Genomic DNA, 27,338 nt, shown 5'->3' on the forward strand with positions numbered 1-27,338 from the left:
ACCCGGAGTAATTATTTCCTCGAGCCCACTCCCACCACCGGCTGTGGTCTTATGAGTGGGTCCCAAACCCCGGACTGCTTTTACTCTATAGCAGCCTAAGACAACAAAAAAACCTGCACTCTTCAGCTGCTGAACAGTTTATCTGGTTCTCAAGCACGTTATGTAAACACATTCCATTCTACAGCTCATGCAGCTCGTGTACACAAGGTCATGGAATCTGCAGTTCAGAGAAGCCTGAGTCTACATTTTCATACGCCACAAGAAACCCTCCCGTTCGCTGCTCGGTTTCGTCGTCGGAGCCTAGTGAGTTTCGGGACCTAGTCTTATACCAATAGTCCGTATTAGTCACTGGCTAAAAGAGGGTGATCACGCCTCTTCTTCGGTCCTTACTGGGCCGGTCACTACGTAGAGTATACTCGCCTGTCCGCCGGGGTCGCAGGCCGCGCCGTCGTACGCTTCTCTCTGAAATAGAAAAAGGTGTCTTGCCGGAACCTCACAGCCCCACTTCCAGTCAGCCGGAATCAATCGGCCCTCCGCCGGGAGGTGAACGCTGAAATCAGCGGTGGCCACTTATCACCTTCTCGGGAGGGGGTCGATGAGCCGACCCGGCTGCAGTGGGGAGGGGAAAGAATATAATCCATTTCCCTTTTGTTGTCCCATCTGGGTCGCCAATGTAACGGGTCCGAAAATCAGAAAACAAAAGACAAATTTGGTTCCAAAGGCAGGACAGCTTTTATTGCTAGCAATTGAACAGTACTGAGTAATCTCAGGATACTGCTCCCTGAGCGTCACCTGACACTCGTTCTTATACACTCTTATCAGTAGTCATGCGCAGTTACAGACAGAGGATCTTACACAGAACCCAGGAAACGAAACTTATCTTTGGCTTTGCACACAACCCTCTATTTCCAACACTGGTCTCTAGTCTATTCACAGTTATTTGGCATTGCATATACCATATAAGGCAATATACTGATAAGCAGCACAAGTTCCGGCTGGTTTCTGCTATCTGGCTAACTGTCAGCTTGCAAGCCTTACATTTCAGTGTTCCAGCACATTTACACAATACAGCCTCTATGCAGGAATCACGAGACTGGGCTGGCAGAGCCAGCTGCCCTAAATTGCTGACTACTACAATGTGTTATCTAGCTGCTGGTTAACAAATACATACTACTAGTAAAAGTCTAAACTGCACAGGTTTTGGTCTTAGTCTAGGCTCATTATATGTAAGGCACAAAAGGTCCAGTGCATTAATAAAGTATGGCTAAGAGGCCAAAAGCAGAGTTAGAGTCCATAAGTATAAGTCCATCAGTAGGCACAAAACACAAAGCATGAGGTTGTTTTGGTGGTCAGTAGAATTCATAGTATTCGAATAGTATCCGGCGTTCCACCCCTTCACAACTAGGTGGCAATGTTCTACCTCCGCGATCAGGGGTTCTCGGATTTGCTACGTCTTTGTCAGGATGCCACCCACATCTGGCATTTTGCCACAGCTGTTTACTGCACGCAGTGTGGGAACTGTTGCAGATGCATAGCAAAGCTTTTAGGTAGGGGGAGAGCTCCAGCATACAGGAACCATCAGATGTCACACACACTCTAAAAATTTCCAGAATATTGTTCACATTTCAGCATAGAACTTAAAATTAAGGAGCAACATTCAATTTTATGTTTTTTTCCAGATAGACAGGGCCGTGACAATATGAAACAGCTTCTCAGTGGTGGCTGAGTAGGAGAAACAGTAAAACAATTCAAGCCAGCTTGGAGCAGCACAGTTGGCCCTTAGCTGGGAAGCTGTGATAGGAAAGGTCTGTGGTAGAGGAAGGAAATTAGGCAGACTAGATTAACCTCCTGGTCCTTGCCTACCTATTTCAGAGGTAAGTTCAAATAAGTGCTGTGGACTGATAGCAACTTAAACACAAAACCAAAATTAAAAAAAACAAAAAACCCTTTGAAAGTGACACACACTCAACCATTAACTTAGTGCCTGGTTTTATCAGTTGTAGATAGCACCAAATCTCATTTCATTCTTTATTTTCTTTACAAGTTTAAAAGGTATGTTTTTTTAATAGCAAAACTTTATAGCAGTGAACTGTTAAGGAGGTTTCCATTAATCTTTAGCCTTTTATTTCTTTAGATTGCCGGTTTAGTGAAGCTCTTTAAAGATGTCATACAAACCTTTGATCCTACTGGAATAGCAATTGGAATGGTGGATTTTCAATTGGTGAGTTGCATGTCTTTACATAGTATTAAGCTTCATGCACATTTAATCCTCCTTTTGCCCCCCCCCCCCCAAATATATGGTGTATACTGAAGTAATTAGATGTTGCTTTTCTATCCCTTAACATGGGGCTGATTTTATAGTTGGATTTAATTTTTAAAGGCCACATGGAAACCTATGTATGATTATTTTATAATCACACATGTAGCTCATAGGTTTAAGTTATGTGTCATCTTGTCATCCATGCAACTTTATAAGAGCCATTTTCTGTGTGTAAAACATGCTTTATAGGATTACTCCATATCACTGTAATACTATAAAGTAAACACTAACATTAGGTGCCACTTATACACATGTTTAGAATACTAACATATACATGTGTTTGTCGCATATATGCATGTAGATGCCAGATGTGCGCTTTGGCACATTCTGTAACTACACGCATATGATTGATAGCATGTGGTTTGCAGTGGGTGTACAGAGTGAGGCATAAGGTAACACCCTAGAGTTTTTTTTTTTTTTTTTGCTGTTAAATTTTATAGCTTTATTTGTTACTGTCTGTTTGTGCTGAGTGGAATGATATTTTTCTTGTCATCAACAGCAGATGAATCCATTCTACTACTACTACTACTTAACATTTCTAAAGCGCTACTAGGGTTACGCAGTGCTGTACAATTTAACATAAAAGGACAGTCCCTGTTCAAAGAGCTTACAATCTAAAGGACAAGTGAATAGTCAGTTCGATAGGGGTAGTCAAATTTGGGCAGTCTGGATATCCTGAAGGTAAGAGTTAGGTGCCGAAGGCAGCATTGAAGAGGTGGGCTTTAAGCAAAGACTTGAATCCATTAACTGATGGGTTGTATCTGCCTACCCACAGGTGGAGATAGAGAACACTGAAAGCACATGGTGTTCCTGGACGCCCAGCCCCCTCTGCCTTCAGTATATCTCTATCTCCCAGCAGGTGTGGACGTCGCTTTCTCAGCTCCTGGATTTGTGCCTGCCGGAGGCTCCTGTGCTTTGCCAGTAGAGCGGGGGCTGTTGTGGCTGGTGGTGCCCACTTTAAAGGCATACTTGGTTTTCCCTGTCCCTGCCTTACCCCATTCTCCCTCCTCCTGGAGTTCCTGTGTGGCTGCCTGCCTCTAACTTTCCTCATAGTTAAAAAAAAAAAAAAAAAAAAAAAAGAGGCTTTCTCCAGAGCTCCTGATTCGGTGCAGCTTGACCGAAGCTCGTTTGACTCTGTCTCCTGAGGTGAGAGTGGTGTCCAGCTCCTCCAGGGAGGTTCCTGCTGACAGCGCTCTGTGCGGGGTAAGTTTGCCATTTTGTTTTCTGTATTTGATGGCTGCTGAAGGGGTTAAGCGCTGCTCCCACTGTGGGAAACGCGGATCAACAGTGGGGCTTTGCAGCACATGCTGCCTTGATGCTAATTCTGGCACAAGCATGGCGGGCGGTGATTCTTCCCGCCCGACGGAGTTGGCAGCAGGCACCATCTTGGAGGCGCCGCATGACTCGACCCTCGCGGTTGTGGAGGGGTCTGAGTGCAGGGGGACGCCTCGTTTCGAGGTTTCTAGAGGAGCTATTGCCTCCGCTTCCCCCAATGTGGGGGCGGATGCACAGGGTGAGTTTTTCTCCCCTGAATTTGTGCTGCTGTTGCATAAGGCTTTTATGTTAAAAAGAGCACTGCCTGAGGCTCCTGACAATTCCTTTCGGACTAGGTTGCCTCCAGTTCTTGATAGCCCAGCGTCTGCTGGAGACTTTATTTCTTCCCCAGAGCTTTTGGCTGACGCTAAGTGTAGACGAGTGAATACCCTGTCTGAGGGGGACTCTTCACCCTGTTCTCCCCTGTGGTCTAGTTTCGGGGAGTCTGAGGGGTCTGGCAGGCCCTCACGGACTGAGAATCCAGACGAGGGTGGCTGTTTGCCACAGGAGTTGGATGACCCTAAAGCGGTTCGGATTTTCCACTGCGACGAGCTGCCAGCTCTCATTTCTGATGCCTTACAGGCCCTTTGTATTGAAGATCCTGACGAGGGCACTGCCTCTTCTATTAATCCTCGGATGGCTAGTAGTAAGAAGCCTTCTCGGGCTTTTCCTGTGCATGCTTCCATCCAAGAGCTTATTTCAGCTCAATGGTCTGATCCTGATGGTCCCTTGAATGTGGCCAGGGCTATGTGTCATCTTTATCCTCTGAGTGAAAGTCGGTTGGCCCTCTTTGGGATGCCTAAAGTGGATGCATTAGTCACGGCTGTGACTAAAAAGACTACTCTCCTGGTGGAGGGAGGGGTTGCTTTGAAAGATGTGCAGGACCGGCGGTTGGAATCTGCGCTGAAGCGGCCCTTTGAAATCTCGGGCTTGTGCTTACGGGCGGCTATTTGCAGTTCTTATACAGCCCGGGCCTGCCTTTCCTGGTTGCAGCAGGCTGTTGAGCAGCCCGCCGATGGAGCAGGTTCCCTCGCTGAGGTCTGCCCGCATATGGAGTCTGCCCTTTCTTTTTTGGCTGATGCCCTTTATGATCTGGTCAGAGCTTCGGCTCAGCAGATGTCAGTGGCGGTTGCTGCCCGCTGCCTTCTTTGGCTCCGGCATTGGGCGGCTGACATGGCCTCTAAACAAAGGCTGGTGCGGTTACCCATTTGGGGCCTTCTTTTATTTGGAGAAGATTTGGAGAAGATTGTTAAGGACCTAGGGGACTCTAGTCCCAATGGTTGCCTGAGGATAGGCCGAGGCCTTCTTCCAAAAGTCCTTCTTTTCCCTCCTCTTCCATGCCATGTTTTTGCGAAGCTCGCAGGTATCGCCTGGGGCACTCTGCGGGGTTTGGTCAACGTACCTGTTTCCAGCAGAGGAATTCCTTTCGTTCGGACAAACGCGCTGTGGCATCTGGGCAACATCCAGGAGTTCAGGGGCGTCCTCCACAAGGATGGGGTGCTGGTCCACTCGTCGGTTCCCACAGTAGGAGGTCATCTCTCCCTCTTTCTCGAGGAGTGGACCAAGATTACTTTGGATCAGTGGGTTCTGGACCTGATCAGAGAAGGTTACTGACTAGAATTCGCTGCCCTGGTGGGAGATGCGTTTTTGGAGTCCCGATGTGGCACTGCCGTCAAGTGGGCGGCGGTAAACGAGACCTTGCAGGTGTTGCTGAAGCTTGGAGCGGTGGTTCCAGTTCCTCCCGCCGAATGCGGCTGCGGTCGCTACTCCATCTATTTTGTGGTGCCTCGAAAAAGGTGGGTCATTCAGACCTATCCTCGACTTATGCTGAGTCAACGAGGCCTTAGGAGTGCGACACTTCCGTATGGAAACCCTGCGCTCCGTCATTGCGGCGGTACAGCCAGGAGAGCTTCTCACGTCTCTGGACCTCAAGGAAGTGTATTTGCATACTAGGAAAAAAGGCCCGTTTCAGACACAAATGAAACGGGCGCTAGTAAGATTTTCGTTGGTGTGTAAGTTTTACAGAGTGAGTGTGTGATAGAGAGTGAATGTGTGAGTGTTTGACAGAGTGAGACTGGGTGCGAGTGTGTCTGTGTGAGAGAGTGTCTGTGTAAGAATGAGAGTGTGTGCCAGGGGGCCCCCCTCCCTCCCAGTCCCAGGGTATTTCTCCTCCCCCCCCCCCCCGTCCCTCTCAGTTCCAGGTTGTCCCCCCCTCCAAGTTCTAGGGTGGCCTCCCTTCTAGTTCCAGGGGGGCCCCCTCCTTCCCCCCTCCGTCTGAGTTCCAGGGTGGCCCCCCTCCCTCCGTGCCTCTCAGTTCCAGGGTGGCCCCCCCCTTTCCTCCCTGCCTGCATCCCAGTTCTACAGTCGTGTCCCCCGCCCCTTCTCCTCTCCCTGCCAGTTGTAGGGAGTCCCTCCCTCCCTCCGTCGGGCGCTGAGAGCCAGCGTTGTGTAGCAGCAAAAGTTACCTTTCAAACAGAGTTCTTTTTTGAAAGTTTTTGTTTTTATCTCCGAGTGTTGTGAAGTTCAGCGAAGCCACAGTGAGCTTCCGAACGTTGGAGGAGGTGTCCTGTGGTCTTATAACCCGCCCTCGACGTCATAACGTTTAGACGTGAGGGCGGGGCCCGCCTTCGACGTCTTTATGTTGTGACGCGAGGGCGGGGCAGAGACAGAGGGCCAGAGATGGAAGGCTACACTATGACGAATCCACGAACCCTGGTCCCTGCACTGAAGCCACGGAGTGAGCTTCAGATCGTTGGTGTTACAGTCCTAATATGATATTTAAGAACAAAGGGGGAAATTGCTCAGAGCATTCGCTAATATTTATAAGTTTTAAGATATAGTTTGGTTAATTCTCCACCAATTACCTATTAAGGTAATTTACAATTGCAATGAATTAAATATTATATTTGTTGAATTGCCTTGAACTGCACTGCAAGGATTAGAACCATGTGCTCAGAGCATGGCACTAAGTTTAAAAAGGCGACCATGTGCTATCAGTGTAACTTTAAAAGGTAACGTGCTCAGAACATAGAAGGAAAACCATATATTTAACTTCAAAAGGGTTTATTTACAATATAATTAATGCAATCGTGTAAATAAGGTTGCAAACGAGAGGTAGTCTTTTAAAAGGATCTTGGTGCAGGAGAATTTGTGCTTTAAAACAACAAGGTAACAGGTTTAAATCAAAAGTTATAAGTTAACTTACAAAAGTCTTTGATAGAAGTTGGTAGCTGGTTGAAGTGATGCAGGGGAAATCCTCTCTGCTGTAGAAGTCTTTTCTTTTAAAGTTGGTTGCTGGAGCCTGGAGAGAAGTCTTGTCTGGATGTGTGTGTGGAGTTCAGCAGAGAGAAGCAGGTCCCAAGAGCAGCAGATTTCCCAAGAGCACTACGGGGGGGGGGGGGGGGGGGCTTCAGGGGCAGGCTTAATCAGGGGGGCTTCAGTCTGGCATGGAGTGAGCTTCACAGGTGGGAATTATTTATATAGATTCCCATCTGGCCGCTGCATCAGCGGTTTCTCCGGTTTGCGGTATTGAGCCAACATTTCCAGTTTCGCGCCTTGCCTTTCGGCCTGGCAACTGCCCCTCTGACTTTTTCCAAGGTGATGGTAGTGGTGACTGCCTGTCTCAGGCGAGAAGGTTTCAGAGTTCACCCTTATCTCGACGACTGGTTCTCAGAGCGGATTCGGCAGACGAAATCCGACTTGCCACAGCCAGAGTTGTTACAGTTCTTCAGACTCTGGGCTGGGTAGTCAATATGCCCAAAAGTCACCTGACCCCCCCCTCTCAGTCTCTCGAGTATTTGGGGGTCTGGTTTGACACAGCTTCGGGGTTTGTTTTTCTTCCTGACCACAGGTGTCTCAAGCTTCAGAATCAGGTCATCCTGCGGATGCCTCGCCCTCAAGCTTGGGACTTTGTTCAGTTCCTGGGATCAATGACGCCCACTATAGAGGTGGTTCCCTGGGCGAGAGCTCACATGAGGTCGCTGCAGCTTGCTCTGCTTCAGCAATGGTCTCTGATTTCCCAGGAATACCAACGCAGACTAAGGTGGCTTCCTGCGGCCCAGCGCAGTTTGCATTGGTGGCTTTCCGACAGCATGCTGCGGCAGGGGGTGACACTGGCTCTTCCTTTTTGGTGTCTGGTGATAATGGATGCCAGCCTTTCGGGCTGGGGAGCTCATTGCCGGGGACGCTATACTCAGGGTCTGTGGTCCACCATGGAAGCGGGATTGTCCATCAATCACTTGTAACTGAGAGCGATATTCCAGGCTCTTCTGGCCTTCCACAGGACGCTGAAGGGTCTTCCTGTCCGAGTTCTGTTGGACAACACAACAGCAGTGGCCTACATCAATCATCAGGGCGGCACTCTGTGCAGGGCCCTGGCTGCGGAGGCGTCTCAGATCTGCGACTGGGCCGAGCGCCACCTAGAGCTGCTGTCCGTGGTTCACATAGCCAGTCAGTGCAACGTACTAGCTGATTTCCTCAGCAGACATCAAATTGACCCGATGGAATGGGAACTGGCAGAAGAAGTTTTTCTTCAGATTTGTGCCAAATGGGGGACTTCAGGCTTGGACCGCATGGCGTCAAGCGTAAACGCCAAAGTTCCTCACTTTTTCAGCAGAAGGAGAGATCCTCGCTCGGCGGGGTTGGATGCCCTGGCTCAATCTTGGCCCTCGGGCCTCCTGTATGTGTTCCCTCCTTGGCCCTTAATAGGGCGAGTACTACTTCGGATTCGCCTGCACCGAGGATTGGTGATTCTCATCGCCCCGGATTGGCCAAGGCGTCCTTGGTACGTGGATATCCGACGCGCCTCTTCCTTTGCCTCTGGTTCCGAACTTGTTTGTTCAGGGTCCGGTGACTAAGGAAGATCCTTGCTGTTTTGGTCTTACGGCCTGGCTCTTGAGGGGGCGCAATTGAGGGACAAGGGCTATTCTAATAAGGTTATTGCCACGCTCTTGCAGGCTCGCTCGTGGTCTACCTCTGCGACTTAAGCTTGGATCTGGCACACTTTGAGGCATGGTGTACTCCAAAGTCTATCTCGCCGACTCTGGCAACAGTCTCGCTTTTGCTGGATTTTTTGCAGGACGGGCTACAAAAGGGCCTGGCCTACAATTCCCTTTGAGGTCAAGTGGCAGCGTTGGCCTGCTTCCATGGGAAAGTCTCCGGCTTGTCCCTTGCTGCTCATCCGGATATAGTCTAATTTTCTTAGAGGGGCGCTTTGGCTCCGTCCTCCTTTGCGGTTGCCCTGTCTGGCTTGGTACCTGGGGCTCGTGTTGAAGGCGCTCCAGCGATCTCTGTTTGAGCCTCTTAAACGGGCTTCTGAGAAGGATGTGACTCTCAAGACAGTTTTTTAAAGTGGCAATGACGTCGGCAAGAAGAGTGTCTGAGCTTCAGGCTCTTTCCTGTTGGTATCCTTTTCTACAGTTCTCGGAATCTGGGGTAACTGTTCGTACGGTGCCTTCCTTTCTGCCTAAGTTGGTTTCAGCTTTTCTCCTGAACCAGCCCATTTTTCTTCCTTCCTTTTTGTAAGGAAGAGTTTCCTGACTCCTTTGGGCAATTGCACCTTTTGGATGTCCGCAGGGCTCTGTGGCAGTATCTACAGATGTCACTATAGCCCGCTGGCTTAAGGAACTCATTTTTTCTGCTTATCTGCTTTCAGGGCGGTCGCCGCCGCCCGAAGGGTTTAAAGCGCACTGTACAAGGGCAATGTCCTCTTCATGGGCTGAAACGGGTGTCTTTTCTTTTCAAGAGACCTGTCGTGCGGCTACCTGGGCTTCTCAGCTCTTTTGTGCGGCATTACAGACTGGATGTGGCAGCGCGGCAGGATGCGCATTTTAGAGCGCAAGTGCTTGCTCGCGGAGTTGCCTGTTCCCACCCTACTTAGGGAGTGCTTTGGTACATCCCATCAGTTAATGGATTAATCTGCTGTTGATGACAAGGAAGGGAAAATTAGGTTCTTACCTTGATAATTTTCTTTCCTTTAGTCACAGCAGTTGACTCCTGTCTGACTTTAGTTTTTGTACAGATGTTGCATACAGACATTGTGCTTCATCAGGAGTACTTGAAGACAAGCTATCAGAGTTACTACATGCTGTTTGTATTGCAGGAGGTTGATAACGTCCCTCCTTTGTTTGGTTATTGCTCCGGTTCAGAGGCGTTTGTTCTCTGTGAGGAAAGTTTATGTTGTTTTGCCTTTCTTATTCACTCTGCTTCAGGGGCGTATCTGGCCTCCGGTGGTAGGGGGGGCCAAAGCCAGAGGGAGGGGGCACGTTTTAGCCTCTCCCCCCCGCCGCCACCGACCTCCCCCCCCACCGCAGCTGCCACCGCCATTACCGGACCCCCCCCCCCCACCGCCACCAACGACTCTCTCCACCCCCCTCCCGCCGCCAGCCCTCCCCCGCTGCCATTTCTTACTTTTGCGCCGAGGTCCGCTTCCTCCTGAGTCTTTAAAAATATTTCTTCAGCTGGCGGGGGACCCCAACCCCCGCCAGCCAACCCGAGGTGATGTCTTCAAAGTTCTTCGTCCGCCGTGGCTGACGTGCTGGAGCTGAGCGGCTGAATCCAGTCCGGAGTCTGACGTCGTGCGTGCGATGTCAGACTCCGAACTGGATTCAGCCGCTCAACTCCAGCACGTCGGCCACGCCGGACGAAGAACTTTGAAGACGTCACCTCGGGTTGACTGGCGGGGGTTGGGGTCCCCCGCCAGCTGAAGAAATATTTTTAAAGGCTCAGGAGGAAGCGGACCTCGGCGCTAAAGTAAGAAACGGCAGTGGGGGAGGGCTGGCGGCGGGAGGGTGGCCAGGGCGAAATCTGCGGGGGCCCAGGCCCCTGTGGCCCCACGCAGATACGCCCCTGCTCTGCTTTGGAAATTTAATATACTGAAGGCAGAGGGGGTTGGGCGTCCAGGAACACCATGTGCTTTCAGTGTTTTCTATCTCCACCTGCTGATAGGCGGATACAACCCATCAGTTAATGAATTCATCTGCTGTGACTACAAGAAAATTATCAAGGTAAGAACCTAATTTTCCCATCTTTTAACATGGCAAAGTTAGACTTTTTAGTATGACCACCCAGCAGTTTGCACTGTGAAACTACCATTATTTTGAAAAAAAGGGAGTACCAGCTTACTATTAATGATGTCATAGTGACATATACTTCTGTAAACAAATTCACTGTACCTAAACCCCTTGAACTACCATGTCTGGGTTGATCACAAGCTCCACCAAATCCGCAAACAATTGCCTAATTTAAGGAAGCGCTGCAGATGATCTAGGACAGCCTGCCACAGGGACTGATCAACAAGGCTATTAAAATAAATAAATACATTTCCAAAGCGACTGAAGGCCTGTGTTTAAAGCTGGGGGTGGACATTTGAGCATTTACAATGACTGCAAAATTCTGACACATTTTTTCATTTGAATGATGTTATTTTGCTGTGTTTTAACTCAAACATTTTTAATGCGCAAATAGGACTAACATGAAACCATATCAGAAATATACATATCATATAACAGATATGATAAATGTCAGTACAATACAAATACCATAGTAGACAGCATGGAAGAATATTCAGATAACATAGATATAATACAATGTCAGCATAATACTAATGAAACACCTAATAAGTACTGGGGGTAGGCAATGATTAAAACTTTTAATTGCAATTAATCATATTATTACATTTTTAATTGCACGATTAATCGCGCTTAATCATGGCATGAATATTGGACACATGCTTTTCAAATTTTTTTTATGTTGATCTAAACATCCTTTTGAACAAATGCTCAGCGTGTCTGATTATCCTTCACAACATGATATTCAAATAGGGGTGGGCAGCGATTAAAAATCTTGATCAAAATTTGATCATGGTATTGTGAATTTTAATCACATTATTAATCACACCTGTGGGCTGGATAGTTTGGTACTAGTAAATTTCCACTGCAGGGAAATTTTTTAAAATATACCAAATATAATGAAAAGTTGCATACATACACTTCCTTCCCACAGCACATTGCTCCCCCTCCCCTCTTTTCCATACAGGTACCTACCTTTCTCCTCTCCTGCTTCATTTTTCCCTGTACATACACGGGTGTTTCCCCTTCTGCTGCTAAACCTGTTAATCCTGACACACACAGACACCCATTTCTCTCCTCTCCTGCTGCTGCTGACCCCTCCCCCCCAGCACACAGTTTCAGCATCTCTCCCCCCTCCCTCTCTCCCACCTTCATTTATTATCTGGCTGTAGGGTCTCTGACAGTGATTCCCGCATGTTGCTTGCAACTGACGCAGATGCCTTCCCTCTGCTACATTATGCCAAGGTGAAATAGGATAGGCAGAGGAGAGAAAGCAATGCTGGATGTCAAGCCTCTTAAGACTTGTTAACTGTAAAGTCTCAATATCTTGAAGTATAACCTTGGCACACCAGAACACACCTGAAGCCTCTTTATTTTCTGAAGTTTCTTTACTCACAGTCAGATGTTCAGAAGTGTTGCCCCAGGGCACGGAGACTCCGTAATTCTGAGAGCTGTAACAGTGGTTGGAGGTAGAAATCTGAGGAGAGGCAGCTTTATTGCAGAGGTGAGAAAATAGTTGGACAGGTAGAAGTAGCTCAGAGCTGGGTGTAGCTCAGAGCTGGGTGACTGGAGAGTGCAATATCTCCTTAGGAAAAAAAAACAAGTTCGTTCCAGGGAGTTTTAGCAGGACAAGTGCTGTCTGAAGCAAGATGGAGAATGCCTCATGGAGAGAGAAAGGGAGGGGTCAAGAAGAGCTCACACAGGCCCAGGGAGGAGGAGGTAAAGACCAATGGGGACAGAGCCTGCCACCAGGTTGCAAGGGTGGTCCCAGAAGACAGCCCTTGATTGGAAAGGTCGTACCTGGCTGACCTCTCAGGACAGAGAGAGTAAGAATGACCAGGAAATGATAGCAGGTAGACAAAGGAGCCAAGCTTGGCTGAGAAAGAGAGGAGTTCTGGGCAGCAGCACAAACCAACAGTAACAGTTCTTATACAGATAGACAAGTGTGGCTGTATTGCCTATGAACTACATTATACACAATGCATTGTTCACGTATCTTTGCAGTGGGAACTGCAGCAATGAAGATCCTTAGAAGTGAGAATGACAATAAAGGCATTAAACACATTTTAGGGTCACATTATAAACTAGTGCAAGACTGTCAGAGGACAGAACACTGGACAACAGAGGGGAGTTAAAAGTTTTGATCAGTATTAAAAAGTTTAATCCTAGATAAAGTTTTGAAAAATTCATCAAATTAATAGTGCACTAAATGCCCACTTCTAATAAGTTCACGCATTAGAACATTCAAATAACACAGATATGATGCTAATGCTGTTCTTACAGTACAATAAAACATCTTAGTATATAGCTTAGGGGGCAAGAGCAAATGATAGATATAGATATATAGATAGGGGCAAGAAGGGTAGTACAAAGTTAACTGGGATAAATAGAAATTAGCCACCTATCTATACAGTTTATTTATTTATTGCATTTGTATCCCAAATTTTCCCACCTTTTTGCAGGCTCAATGTGACTTACATGATACCTTGATGGCGATACGCCAGTTCCGGTATGATTAGACCAGTTCCTCACATCTTGTTTAAGTTACAAGGTCTATAGCAGGCATGCTGTAACAGTCCCTTTCTGTTGATGTACATAATACCAGTCACTAACTTCCCCCCTCCTTAGATAAAGTAAAAACTAGTTTGGTCATTTTGAAGTCTATAGCAGCGCAGGTTAGGTTACACGGATGTAGTGGCAGGACAGTCAGTTTCTGCCTCGGGCACATCTATGTGTTATCAAGCACATGATCATTCTTTATATGGGTTGGTTTGTTTTGTTTCATCTGTTTTAACAACACTTTCAAGCCACTACAAAATTGTATACAACTTCTGCAATACGCAAACTGCTTATGTGGTGGCAGGAGTCATAGTTCCCAGTAATGAGACAGATAACCCTATTTCCTGTTCCCTTTCCCCCCAGCTTCTTCCCCCTGGGGGAGTGGGGAAATAGCCAGATGACATGGTGGGGTGTTTCCATATAAAATGTAGAAAATGACATCAGATAAAATCCATATGGCCTATCCAGTCTGTCCATCCATACCAACTCTTAAGCAGCACATTCTTCCACTTACTTCACCCAATATACTCTCCTCTTGTTTTATTTATTTTTTTACCTTTCCTGTCTTTCCACTTTCTTGCCCCTTCCTTCCATTCCCTTTTTTCTGATCTGTCTTCTCTTACTTGTCTTTTCCATCCCTGTCCTCCTCTTTCCTCTCTCACTGTCACCTCTGTGTTTCCAAGAGCAGGGTGCAGTGCTGAAGCCCTATAACATGGAAAGAGGCAACCCCCACCTCTGCACTACCAAGCGCAGGGAGCATCTCCTCCCAGGTACTGACAAGCCGGGCCTGAGCTCTGATTGTAGGGATCTAAGATAGATAGGTGGAATCACTTTTGGCAGGATTTGCAGTGTCGGGCTCCTGTCCTAGTGGTTATTCTGGCTCTGTTGCTCCGATTGTGATCCTTCTAGGGACAGAGAAAGTACCTGCATAATGTGTGCAGAGCTGTGTATGTCTAGTAGCGCTATAGAAATGATTAGTAGTATTTATTTCTGAGGCTGTTGCCACTTTCCCAAAAGAGGGACATGAAGGAGGAGACAAGTAGTGTGAAAGCTCAGCAGGAAAGGAGAGAGAAGGAATCAATGTGGGGACAGGAAAAGCTTGTAGAGAGTGCATTTGACCCATGGGCCTTATTTGGGGACCCTATGTTTAAAGTCCAAATGCTGTGGTTCAACACAATGGTACATTAGTTCTATAACTGGGTGCCTGAATTTATGCACCATTTTAAGTGTGTAAACATATGGAATACTAGCACTTTTAACAGTAAATGTACACTTAATGCGCATAAGTGGCAGAAGGCAACTAAGTGCTATTCTGTAAAAGCATGAGTAAATGACATGACATCTAAGTGCAAGAGGGCATTAACTTGGGTGGGACTGCCATTTAAACATGTAACGTGCAGAATACTGTCATTTTATGCGTACCCCTCCTGCATTTACTTGACACAGTTATTGGGGTCTGTGATGGGAGTGAGTGACGTAGGGCCAGGAAACACTCCCTCACTGGTGCAGTTCAGCCTCTTTTCGGCAGGTGCCGCTAGTCTGCTGAGGTGGAGGCCGAGGAAAATACTGTTAGAGCGGCGGGGCTCAGATCAGGCGGGAGCTAAAAGCCTTGAAGCTAAATAGATCTAGGAGGCCCTGATACAGAGGTTTCTAGGAGGGATCTCCTGGAGAGACTAGGACTCCATTTTAAGCTAAAATGCAATACCGTAGGAGAGGATCAAGAAAGAAGCAGTGTGGCTCAAGCTTAATCCTCCAGAGAATATATGGGAAGACTATCAAGATAGGAGAGAACCTTGAAGTCCATGCAGAAAGTACTTGTTGTGATGTATGTCCAGAGGGAACCCAGGAAGGGGTTAATGGATATTGTTGGGCTAGGCTGGGATCCATCCCTAGAGAGAGAGTGCCGACAATATCTGAGGGGCCAGAGAAAAAACAGACTGTATTTGCAGTGGCGTAGCTAGGGTAGTTGACACCTGGGGCTGGTCATTTTTTAACACCCCCTCCAAAATCCAGTACTAGGCATGCCGAGAATACAAAACACTCAGGACCTATAGAGCAATTCTACCATAACATAATCAGTCATTTCTACAAGTCACACAAGGAAAAGTAAAGCATCTTAAACACTACAGTGAGCACTAGAATATCAATTCACCTATTGTAAAACGAAACCCGACAGAATAGTACAGATCGTCAATCCTGCACAATCAATGCCAACTGAAAGCCATGTCTTTTTCACAAACAGATACACCCTAATCCACTATAGAATAAGTAATCATAAACTTTCTATTTAGACAAAAATTAAACTGAACCCCCAAGATGCCAGATTCTTCATACAATGCAACACCACAGAAACAGAAAATGTCCCCTAGTACTGTGCAAAATATAAAGACAGCAGATGTAAATTTGAAAAAAACTAACAAGTACCAATCACCACTTTACAAATTAACAAATAGAAATAAAACAAATATAGAAAATAAAATAATACCATTTTATTGGACTAATACATTTAGCTTTCAGAGGCCAAAACATCCTTCCTCAGGTCAATACAGTATAGTGCTGTTACAGTATCCTATCCTGACCTAAGGAAGGGGGTTTTGCTCTCCGAAAGTTAGTCAAAATGTATTAAAATTAGTCCAATAAAAAGATGACCTTGTTTACATGTTCTATTCTAAACATTTATTAACACAGCTACAATGCTACTTTATCCTAAAGCAAAAAAATAAAAATATATATTTTATTTACAGTTTCTCTGGTTTCTGCTTTCCTCATCTTCTTTTCACTGTCTTCCTTCCATCCAGCATCTGTCTTTGTTCTCTCTCTGCCATCCAGTGTCTGCCCTCTGCTGTTCCCTCCATCCAATGTCTGCCCTCTATCTCTGCGCCTTCCATCCACATCTGCCCCTGTCTGCCCTTTCTATCCACCATTTGCCCTCCCTCTCCCATCCATCCATGGTCTGCCCTCCCTCTTGATATAATTATTTATTCATTCCATCCAGGATCTGTCCCCTCTCTCTGCCCCCCTTTTCATCCCCCAGCTTCAGCCCCAGCTGCTTCTCCCTGTCTCCTTTTCAGCCCCCAGTTCCAGCTCCCTTCATCCACATGCCTTGCATTAGGGCCCCCCTTTTCAACCCCAGACCCATTCTCCCACCTGCCCCAGGCATGCCCCATTTTCCCTCATAGGTCATTCCATGCCAAGTGGTCTAAAAAAAAGTTCCCACCATCATGTTCTCCAATTTTGTTCAAATTTTATCTGTTGCGCGAGTCAGGTGTTAAACGAAGTTTCCCAAAATTTGAGGTCTCTAACTGCAATAGTTGCAGATCTAGACCCCCTTTTCTGAAAAGCACGCGACATTTACCAAAATGCCATTTTTGGGGTCTAATAAAATCCAAACATTTATAAGAATGGCAAAAAAAATTCAAATCCTGTACAGTTTTTGATGCTAATTCCAATGAAATACATTTTAACATTATGGATGCAAAATCCAGTCAAACAAGTTGACTCAAAGTGTGCATCAAAATTGGTCGCGACTCATCGGAACATGTTTGGCCCAATATTCAGACCGCAACAACTTCCATGCAAACAAAGATATGGACTTGAAATTTTGAACAAGCATTATGCTTGTGCTGGACATAATACTTCCAGATTTGCAACTAACCAGCATCTATAACCACCCTGCAGGATCTCTTCAAAGTTGGCACTGTCAGCGCAAATAGTAAAATGTACCAAAGTTCAAAGCCAATTATTAAAAAACAGTCTACCTGAATCAGCTTGTGACCAGTATCATCTGAAAGAGAAAATTGTGCTCTACAACACTGATATGTTTTTGTTTTGCAATGCCACCATTAAGTAGCCATTTACTCAGGTCAAAGTATGTTATATTTTGTGTGCGCGATGTATTGTGTTGGTCCATGATGGCTGAGCCATTACTGGTTATCACATTGAAACCAGCAATCTGTTATTGTCGTTGTCTTGTTAACTACAGATCTGGCATTTATATAACCCATTTGTATTGGTTGGTAGGGTTCGGTTGGGGACGAAGATGCATTCATTTTTATTAGTTGTCTATCCTCTTGGTATCTGGGTTTGTTGTGTCCTTTCTTTCCTTTCTGTTGGTTGTGCCCGTAAGTAGTAGGTTTTCCGTTCCAGTTTTTATATTGTATTGTTGTCAGGTCCTCACAGAGGGTCTCCAGCGTCTATAGCCACTATATCCTGTTGGCTTAAGGAAGCCATTTTTTCTGCATATCTGCTATCTGGCCGGCCTCCGCCTGACGCCTTTAAGGCACATTCCACAAGAGCGATTTCTTCCTCTTGGGCTGAGACAGGAGCACTCTCTCTTCAAGAGATATGTGGTGCAGCTACTTGGGCTTCTAAGCTCTCTTTTGCCCATCATTACAGGCTGGATGTAGCTGCCAGGAGGGATGCGCTTTTTGGAGCACAGGTGCTTGTTTGTGGTGTGGCTTGTTCCTGCCCTATCTAGGGATTGCTTTGATACATCCCATTCGTAATGGATTCATGTGCTGCTGATGACAAGGAAGGGAAAATTATGTTCTTACCTTGGTAATTTTCTTTTCTTTAGTCACAGCAGATGAATCCATGATCCCTCCCTGATTGACTCTGTTTTGTGTTCAGTTTTTCCTGCAGACATGTTCCCTCATTGGGAGAAGTTGGAAAACAGTCTTCAGAATTTCTGTTCTACTACAGGAGGTTGAGTTTGTCCTTCCTTTGTGTTATTGCTCCTGTTCTGGGGCGTTTGTTCGCTGTGAGTAAAGTTCATGTTATGCTACTTGCAGTTTAACACTGCTTTGGAAGCTTCAAAATACTGAGAGGCAGATGGAGCTAGCCGTCCTAGAGGCACTATGGTTTTCAGTGTTCTCCATCTCCCCCTGCTGGTAGGTGGACACAACCCATTTGTAATGGATTCGTCTGCTATGACTAAAGGAAAGAAAATTACCAAGGTAAGAACCTAATTTTCCCATAGTGTGGGGAGAAAGTGAATGGGGGTTGGAGGTGAAGGCACTTTGAGGAAAGAGTTCAGTGTAGCAAAGAGATATCGAGGGTTTGAGCCAAGCGTTTGTCAAGTGGATGTAGTAGTCCTGTTTGGCAAGTGAAAGAGCAGACTGGAAGGAGGGTACAAACTTAGTAGCTTAGCGGCATAAATTCAGGAGCTCCTTTTTTTTGAATATTGGGCCTGTAGTTTATAAAATACTAGTAAAAAAGGCCCGTTTCTGACACAAATGAAACGGGCGCTAGCAAGGTTTTCCTCAGAGTGTGTATGTTTGGGAGAGTGTATGTGAGAGTGACTGTTTGTGAGTCAGAGTGAAAGTGTGAGTGTGTGAGAGAGAGAGTGAGTCTGGGTGTGAGTGTGTTTGTGAGAGAGTGTGTGTGTGAGAATGAGAGTGTGTGCAAGTGTGTATGTGAGACACAGTGTGAGAGGTAGTGTGTGTGTGTGGGCGAGAGAGAGAGTGTGTGTGAGAGACAGATTCTCTGTGAGAGTGAGTGTATGAGACCAAGCGAGTGTGTGAGTGACTGTGTGGCACATAGAGAGTGAATGTGATACAGTGTGAGACAGTGTGTGAGAGTGAGAGTCAGAAAGACATTGTATATGAGAGAGAGAGTGTGAGCCCTGCCCTCCCAATCCATGCCCATCTGTCCCCTGCCCCCTCCATTCATCCTTTTCCAGCAATTCTCCTCTCTCCCTGAGCCCTGCCCTGCAATCCATATCCATCCATGCCCATCTGTCCCCTCCATTCATCCCTATCCAGCAATTCCCCTCTCTCCCTGAGCCCTGCCCTCCCAATCCATGCCCATGCATGCTCCTCTGTCCCCTGCCCCCTCCATTCATCCCTATCCAGCAATTCCCCTCTCTCCCTGAGCCCTGCCCTGCAATCCATATCCATCCATGCCCATCTGTCCCCTCCATTCATCCCTATCCAGCAATTCCCCTCTCCCTGAGCCCTGCCCTCCCAATCCATGCCCATCCATGCTCCTCTGTCACCTGCCCCCTCCATTCATCCCTATCCAGCAATTCCCCTCTCTCCCTGAGCCCTGTCCTGCAATCCATATCCATCCATGCCCATCTGTCCCCTCCATTCATCCCTATCCAGCAATACCCCTCTCTCCCTGAGCCCTGCCCTCCCAATCCATGCCCATCCATGCTCCTCTGTCCCCTGCCGCCTCCATTCAACCTTTTCCAGCAAGTCCCCTCTCTCCCTTCCATGACCCCCCTCGCATCCATGCTCCTCTCTCTCCCATGTCCCAGCCTGGCCGGCCCTCTTCTCCCCCCCCTTCGCATCCATGCTGTCGTTTCTCCCCTGCCCTCCCGCTCCCATTGTTCAACTTTACTGGCCACCCTCTTCTCTCCCCCCAACTTTTTTTTTTTTTTTCTTCTTTTTAAATTTACCTCCGTGGCGGTTCCGGCAGCGAAGCGTCAGGGAAGGAGGCGGCGCTCCCGACGTCTAGCCTTCCCTTCGCTATGTTCCGCCTTCTTCTGACGTCATCCTTGACGTCAGAAGAAGGCGGAACACAGCGAAGGGAAGGCTAGAGACGTCGGGAGCGCCGCCTCCTTCCCTGACGCTGCGCTGCCGGAATTGTTTGTGTTTTTTTCCCGCCCTCGACGTCATGACGTTTGACGCGAGGGCGGGGCAGAGACGGCTGGCTGGCTTGAAGGCTTCACACCACGAATCCACGAACCCTTCAGCCTGGGAGTGACGTCAGATGGCTTCAGAACGTTGTCCTCAGAACGTTGAGGGTGCGTTTTTTTATTATATTAGATATGCCTCTGCATGTACTCTTGCGCATACATTTCCACCCACTCAAGCAGGTGTAAATGCACTCAGGTGCATTTTAGCTGTGATTTGTGCTGCATTTTTGAGGCTATTTTGCAAAGACACTGGCACTTTTATTGCAGTTGTAGTATAGCCCCAAATTAGGCACCTATTTTGCCTTTCAGTCTAGGTGACCTGTTATAAAATTATCTTCTAAGAGGTAATTTGATAAGGGGGTACCTAGCTTAGGAGGCAAGTAGGCACCTTAAGTGCTCTTTCTATAAAGACACCTGTACCTATGTCTTCATAAAACACAAACATAAGCAGCAGAAATCACACTTACATTGCAGGTGCAGATGTAAATGTCTGCACCTAGATTATTTAAGTACATGCGTAAATTAGCATATGTTATTTATATATGCATACTTATGAACTCTGCTCACATTGTGCCTAGACTTTGTCATGTATATGCTTACAGGCAAAGTACATTGTTGTCATGTCAACACCTCACATTTTTTGTTGATGGTAATCTTTTATAACCATTTATATATGAAATGACTTTATAAAAATGTTCCCAAAACATATCCCTTTGAATATTGTCCAGTTAGTTTGTAATGGTACTGAATTGGTTTGCTAGTGAATCACTGATATGGTTCTGTAACCTATTTGGATATTCTCTGTGAAATAAGCCCAAATCAGTGGACTGATGCTTGCATCTGGAATTCATGGTATATGGATGTGAGGGTGATCTGGCTGTGACAGCTTATAACCTCATTGATTGCTTGGTTGATTAGCTGCTCTGACTGGCCTAGATGGGTGTCCTCTTCCTCCCTTACTGCTCCATGCTTTTTTGTCCTGAGGCTACGCGCTTGGTTGAAGATGACCTTCCTGATAGAAGTACCAGTTAAGGATATACCAGTAGCTGCATTCCCCTGCTAGAACTTCCAAACAAGTTTAAGGCATTCCTAGCACACAGAACATGGACCCCTGAGTTGGTATTTTTAACTAAAGATGTAACCAGTGTACCAGAAAAGCTTGGAGCTGTTAGGTGGTCCTCCAGGGCAAAGGGTAGCAGAGCTTGGACTGTAGTTCTCTGTGTATTAGTAGCATGAGTTGATCTTTAGTACTTTCTTTCATAACAAACAGATCTATTTCTATTGTTCTGCTGGAAAACTTGTAACCCAGAATGACCACTTTCAGAGACAAGATGCTGGGCTTGATGTACTTTGGTCTGACTCTGAACGGCTGTTATGTACTTAAGAAAACCAAATTTCAGACTAAGACTCTATTCTATTATATTATATAGATTTATAACACGCCAAGTGCTCTAGGGTTTGAGGTGGCTAACATAAAAGAAAGCAATACAATTTGGGCTGAATTACATGATGTAAACATACACATTCAATCAAGATCAATTGTAGAAAATATTTCTGAAGAAGTTTGCTCTTCAAACGTTTCTGAAAAAATAAAATGAGAGAGGCCGGTCCAGATCATATTTGCCTGGAATGAAAAGGTACTCTTCCATAATCTTAATGGGACAGAGTGAGCTCTTCATTAAAGTGGATAGTTTTGCACCATATTTTCATTTGAAGTTATGTTGCTTGTAATATGTATACCTGTTAAAACACTGACCTACAACATGAATGCTTTGGTAATGCAGTGTGTGTTTTATTTTTTTTCAGCCTTTTTTATTGGATTCTATCCCATATCCGTTTAATGAAGAAATTCAAGGCATTGCTGATGCCTCTGGAATACCTCTTGGTAATATTAAAATACTAGTAAAAAAGCCCCGTTTGTGATGCAAATGAAACGGGGGCTAGCAATGTTTTCTTCTGTGTGCATGTGGGAGTGTGTGTGTCCCTGCCCTCTGGCCTCTCTCCCCTCCCCCCTCTGAGTCCTTCACTGTTACAGAGCCAGCGATTTGATTTCGTGCTCTGCTGTTTTCCTTCACTGACTGTGTTACAGAGAGGGCAGGGCAGACACTCATAGGGAAACCGGATATCTCGCCCCCTTCACACTTCCGGCTGGAGGCTTCATAGAACGTTGGTTTTGCCTTTTATATAGAGAGATATATATATTACTAGTAGCTTTCTCCCAAGGAGCATGTTCTACACTGAAACTTTGGACTAAAGGATAGAAACTATATAGGTCAGAGGACAGGCACTGGATTTCACTTTTAGATCACAGGTTAAACCCAACTGATCTTGGCATTGGCTGAAAGCCATTACCATCCAAAAGTCATTTGGTGGCCTTTATAATGTGAATTGGTGATGTCCAGTGGCATAGTCAAGGTGTGTGTGTGTGGGGCTCTGAGGCCTGGGCCCCCTCAAAGGCCTTGGCCCCTCCTGCTTTAATGCCTGGCAGGGATGCCAAGCCTCGCCAGCCAAAGAGTTCTCCTGCACAAGTCCTGCCTGTGCTGTCTGAGCGACTGGACTAAGCATGTGAAAGAGTGCCAACATCAGTGGCTGAAGTGTGCCTCCAACTTGAGCACTGTTCTGATAGCACAGGTGGATCTTGCGCAGGAGAACATCCCTGCCAGCAAAGGCATGCTTTAATGTAGTTGCTGCAGTGATGGAGGGGGGTTAGAGGGTAGGAGAGAGAGAATACCTCAGTCCATCTTTGCCCCCCCTCAAAATGGACTTCTGGGTTACACCACTGGAGATGCATTCCACTTGCTGGTGGGAAAGTGTTTACATCACCAAGACCCATCATTTAGAGCTAAATCAGCAAAGCTACCAGCACTTGGGGTGCTCCCTCTAGAGCAGGGTGGTGTGGGGAAATGTGCTCAGCCACTGTCAAGGCTCTCCTTATTCTACGAGAGAAATGGAAACCTATGTTTCTCAGAGTTGTCAGTCCAATGTCTTCAATGAGCGCTGAATTAAAAAATGTGTATTTCAATAAGGGGTGTCCATGTATTGGACTATTCTTCAGAACACATGCAACAAGAATGCAGTACCAAATTATGAATAATTCCTTTTTTTATTCCATAATACTTCTAGCATTTTCAGGATTGTGGGCTAACAAATGCCAACGATGTTTTCATTCCTCAAAACCAGGGTTGTCCAACCTCGGTCCTCGAGGGCTGCAATCCAGTCAGGTTTTCCCTATGAATATGCATGAGATCTATTTGCATGCAAAATAGATCTCATGCACATTCGTTGTGAAAATCCTGAAAACCCAACCTGGGAAAACCCTGCTCTAAACATTCTGTGTCAGTTAACTAATAATAAATCCTTCAATAAAATATATACTAGGAAGGGACCATGAGAAAATTCTTTCAAGCCCACATACAGCAGCTGCCTTTCTTTAGGCTGCTCATACTTCAGTCATAGTACCCTCAAGTATGTGCACTCATCCCCTAATTCTGTATATAGCGCTCAATATTGTGCATGCAAATTTGAGTGTGTGTCCAAATTGAGCACACAATTTAATTGCTGAACGAGCCAATTAGCGCCAATGGGCGCTAACAATTGATGCTACTTGGCAATAATTGTAATTTATGTACGCATCTTGCTAAGTGCTATTCTGTAGAGAGGTGCACGTAAATGTTTCTATTCGGATCCGAAAAGGTGGCATGGCCATGGGAGGGGCACGGGCAGGTCAGGAGATTCTAGGATTTGTGCGCGGTGTTATAGAATTCAGGGGATTCATTCTTAATTTAGGAGTGAGGATGTACAACAGGGTTCAGTTGGTGTAAATCCTTTTGGGTGTGGATCCCAGCACTAAGCACTACTCTATAAACGACCCGCAACTTGGAGTGCTGTTTATAGAATAGCGCTTAGCATGCATTTTTTTGTGCCCAATTTTGGGCGCCATTTATATAATTGAGACTTTTTATATACTAGATTCAATGGAAAATCTCATTATCCAAATATTATGTCATCTGGTTAGCTGCTAGTTTCTGTTTATAATCACCATGGTACAAACCAGTGCATGCTAATTAACAATTACCTGGCTGACAATAGTCAAATAATTTTTACTGCTGTTCTCTGCTCTCCTGTCGCCCAACTCCAAGATGAGTTTTATTGATACTGTTTCAGGGACTCGGGTAGTATACAGGTTGAACTGCAAACATAAAAGGTCAGGCTAACTCTCATTCTGTTGCTTCTAGTGCTTGCCATTGTGCAAGCAAGAATGACAGGCAGAGAACAGCATTGAAGATAAGTAAATATTATTGGGCTATTGTCAGCAAGGCAAATTGCACTACTGTGATTATAAACTGAAACAAGCAGCTGACCGGATGACGTAACAGTTGAATAATGAGAGTTTGCCATTAAATTTAGTTCATAATCACTAAGGGGGGAATTCTGTGTAGGGTGCTGGGTTGATGTGCGTTAAGCGTGAGTTCTATAAAGGCAGTTCCACATGGAGCTATCTTTATAGAATACTAGCTTAAGTCATTTTCGCTCCTAACTATAAGCATGAGCATTTACGTTTTCCAAAGACCGGTGTAAATGCTCACGCCTAACTACTGTCAGGCACGGAAATGGAAGTATTCTAGAACTGCTGACCTAAATCCTTGGAAAGTTTATGCCCTGGCCAGGCCTCCTTTAGGAATTGCGTGTGGGATGAATTAAGCATGCAGATTTTAGTATAGGGGCACAGAGCAGATATGTGCGTAACTACTACCAGGAATTAGTTCAACTTAGTGCTTGTTAAGACCAATTATCACCAATTTAGCCAATTATTTTATGTGATCCACACCCAATTTTGGGAGACCTAGAGGCATATTTTCAAAGCACTTAGCCTTCCAAAGTTCCATAGAAACCTATGGAACTTTGGGAGGCTAAGTGCTTTGAAAATATGCCAACTAGACAGAATTTGGGGGTAAGTGGATATACTGAAGTGTGAGCAGCCTAGTGAAAGGGAAATGTAATGGTTGCATGCCAGCTTGCAAGATTTTTCTGATGGTCCTTCTGTTAGATCAGGGTTTGTAACCAGTGGTGCCCATAGCCTCAATGGGTGCAGGAAGAGATCAGACATAGTGTGGATAAGGCCTTGAAATCTGAGCCAATTCACTGAAACTTTTTTTTTTGTTTGTTTTTGTTTTTTTGGAAGTATCTTTATTGGTGCCTGGGCAGAAGCAACATTTTACCGTACCAAACAGATTGTAAAGAGTTGAAAGGAAATTTAACATTCACTTAACAAAATTTGAGGTTACATTATATGAACAATAATCGTGCTTCCCACTGGCTTTTTAACTCAAACCTTTCCATCCCCCCCTTTCCCCTCCCTCTCCCTCTCCCTCCCCATGTCTCCACTACCTAAATACTGCCAGATGATCTCCCAGCTAATGAACTAGGGGGAGGGAACCTAACCCCACCTCAGAACCCACTGAAGAGTAAGTCTTCCATAGTTCTCGGTACATCTTTTGCCTCCGTGAAGCGGCAAAAGGATATTGAAGTTCCACCCACTCTGCCATTTCCTTCATCAAGATTATATATCTCAAAAAACACTAAGTATCACTCTTTTTATTATTCAATCTATAGATGGACGTGAGACCTTGATCAAACATAAGATTTTTATATATAAATAAAATAGCCTCAGCAGTCTGGGGAACCTAACATTAGGACTCCACTGAAATGGCCAACATCATAGGCTTCTACCGTCTTCCGAAAAAAATCACAGACATCAAAAAACTCCCACACTTGGGGAGAAAAAGATTCTGTGAGCAAAAAAATGGAAAGCGGAATGTCTTTCAATATCAAAAAGTGATCAAAGTCTAAACACCCCTCTATAGAGAATACTAGTGGACTTAAGAAACTACAGTATCCACTTTTAAGCCCTCTGAAATGAAAACTGAAAGGTACTAAAAATAAAAGATGAAACACAATTACAGTGTCTGCTATTCAACACATATCAGCAACAAGACATTCAAAAATTCAATAACTTAACTTGAATTGCTGATTTGTAACTCTTCTGGAGTCTTGCGTCCTGACTCTCAAATAGCAATGATGATAATGTCTCAAGTTGCTGACTCGTTCCTTCCAGTAGTACTTGCAAGAAGGTCATGAAGTTGAATACGATTTACTCATCAATATTTTAAGTGAGTATTAATTTACAGTCTTCCACACTCGCAATGTCTTATAAACTTTCCCGACAGCAAGGGACCCCACTGTTTCGCAACCTTCATCAGGAGAAATGTAAAAAACAAAAAATGTTTTCTTTTCTTTTCAATCCATCGCGAACAATGGCTCAGAAAATGGCGGACCTTCAAATAGGATGCCAACATCGTGGCTCCGCCCCTTGGATATTACATCACAGACTATTCCATCCAATCACATTCTTGCAACAGATTCAAATGGAAAACACCACAACCCAGTCCAAACTTAAAGGGACAGTATCACTACTACTACTACTACTACTACTACTATTTAGCATTTCTATAGCGCTACAAGGCATACGCAGCGCTGCACAAACATAGAAGAAAGACAGTCCCTGCTCAAAGAGCTTACAATCTAATAGACAAAAAATAAATAAATAAAGTAAGCAAATCAATTAATGTGATCGGGAAGGAAGAGAGGAGGGTAGGTGGAGGCGAGTGGTTACGAGTCAAAAGCAATGTTAAAGAGGTGGGCTTTCAGTCTAGATTTAAAGGTGGCCAAGGATGGGGCAAGACGTAGGGGCTCAGGAAGTTTATTCCAGGCGTAGGGTGCAGCGAGACAGAAGGCGCGAAGTCTGGAGTTGGCAGTAGTGGAGAAGGGAACAGATAAGAAGGATTTATCCATGGAGCGGAGTGCACGGGAAGGGGTGTAGGGAAGGACGAGTGTGGAGAGATACTGGGGAGCAGCAGAGTGAATACATTTATAGGTTAGTAGAAGAAGTTTGAATAGGATGCGAAAACAGATAGGGAGCCAGTGAAGGGTCTTGAGGAGAGGGGTAGTATGAGTAAAGCGACCCTGGCGGAAGATGAGACGGGCAGCAGAGTTTTGAACCGACTGGAGAGGGGAGAGGTGACTAAGTGGGAGGCCAGCAAGAAGCAGATTGCAGTAGTCTAAACGAGAGGTGACAAGGGTGTGGATGAGGGTTTTGGTAGAGTGCTCAGAAAGAAAGGGGCGGATTTTACGGATGTTGTAAAGAAAGAAACGACAGGTCTTGGCGGTCTGCTGGATATGAGCAGAGAAGGAGAGAGAAGAGTCAAAGATGACCCCAAGGTTTCGAGCTGAGGAGACAGGGAGAATGAGAGAGCCATCAACAGAAATAGAAAACGGGGGGAGCGGGGAGGTGGGTTTGGGGGGGAAAATGAGAAGCTCGGTTTTGGTCATATTTAATTTCAGGTGGCGTTGAGACATCCAGGCAGCAATGTCAGACAAG

The 27,338-nt window shown here is 45.7% G+C and overlaps 1 protein-coding gene across 1 annotated transcript in view; it reads left to right on the top strand.

Moving 5' to 3' along the window:
* The window catches only part of LOC115461563 (acid ceramidase-like), a 321,963-nt gene that overhangs the window by 69,416 nt on the left and 225,209 nt on the right, over window positions 1-27,338 (top strand). Inside the window, exons 4-5 of the mRNA XM_030191472.1 lie at window positions 2,135-2,221; window positions 21,707-21,785. Of these exons, the coding sequence (XP_030047332.1) occupies window positions 2,135-2,221; window positions 21,707-21,785 (166 nt within the window). The remainder of the gene's footprint in view (window positions 1-2,134; window positions 2,222-21,706; window positions 21,786-27,338) is intronic.

Source organism: Microcaecilia unicolor, chromosome 2, assembly GCF_901765095.1.
Source record: "Microcaecilia unicolor chromosome 2, aMicUni1.1, whole genome shotgun sequence".
Lineage (NCBI taxonomy): Eukaryota > Metazoa > Chordata > Amphibia > Gymnophiona > Siphonopidae > Microcaecilia > Microcaecilia unicolor.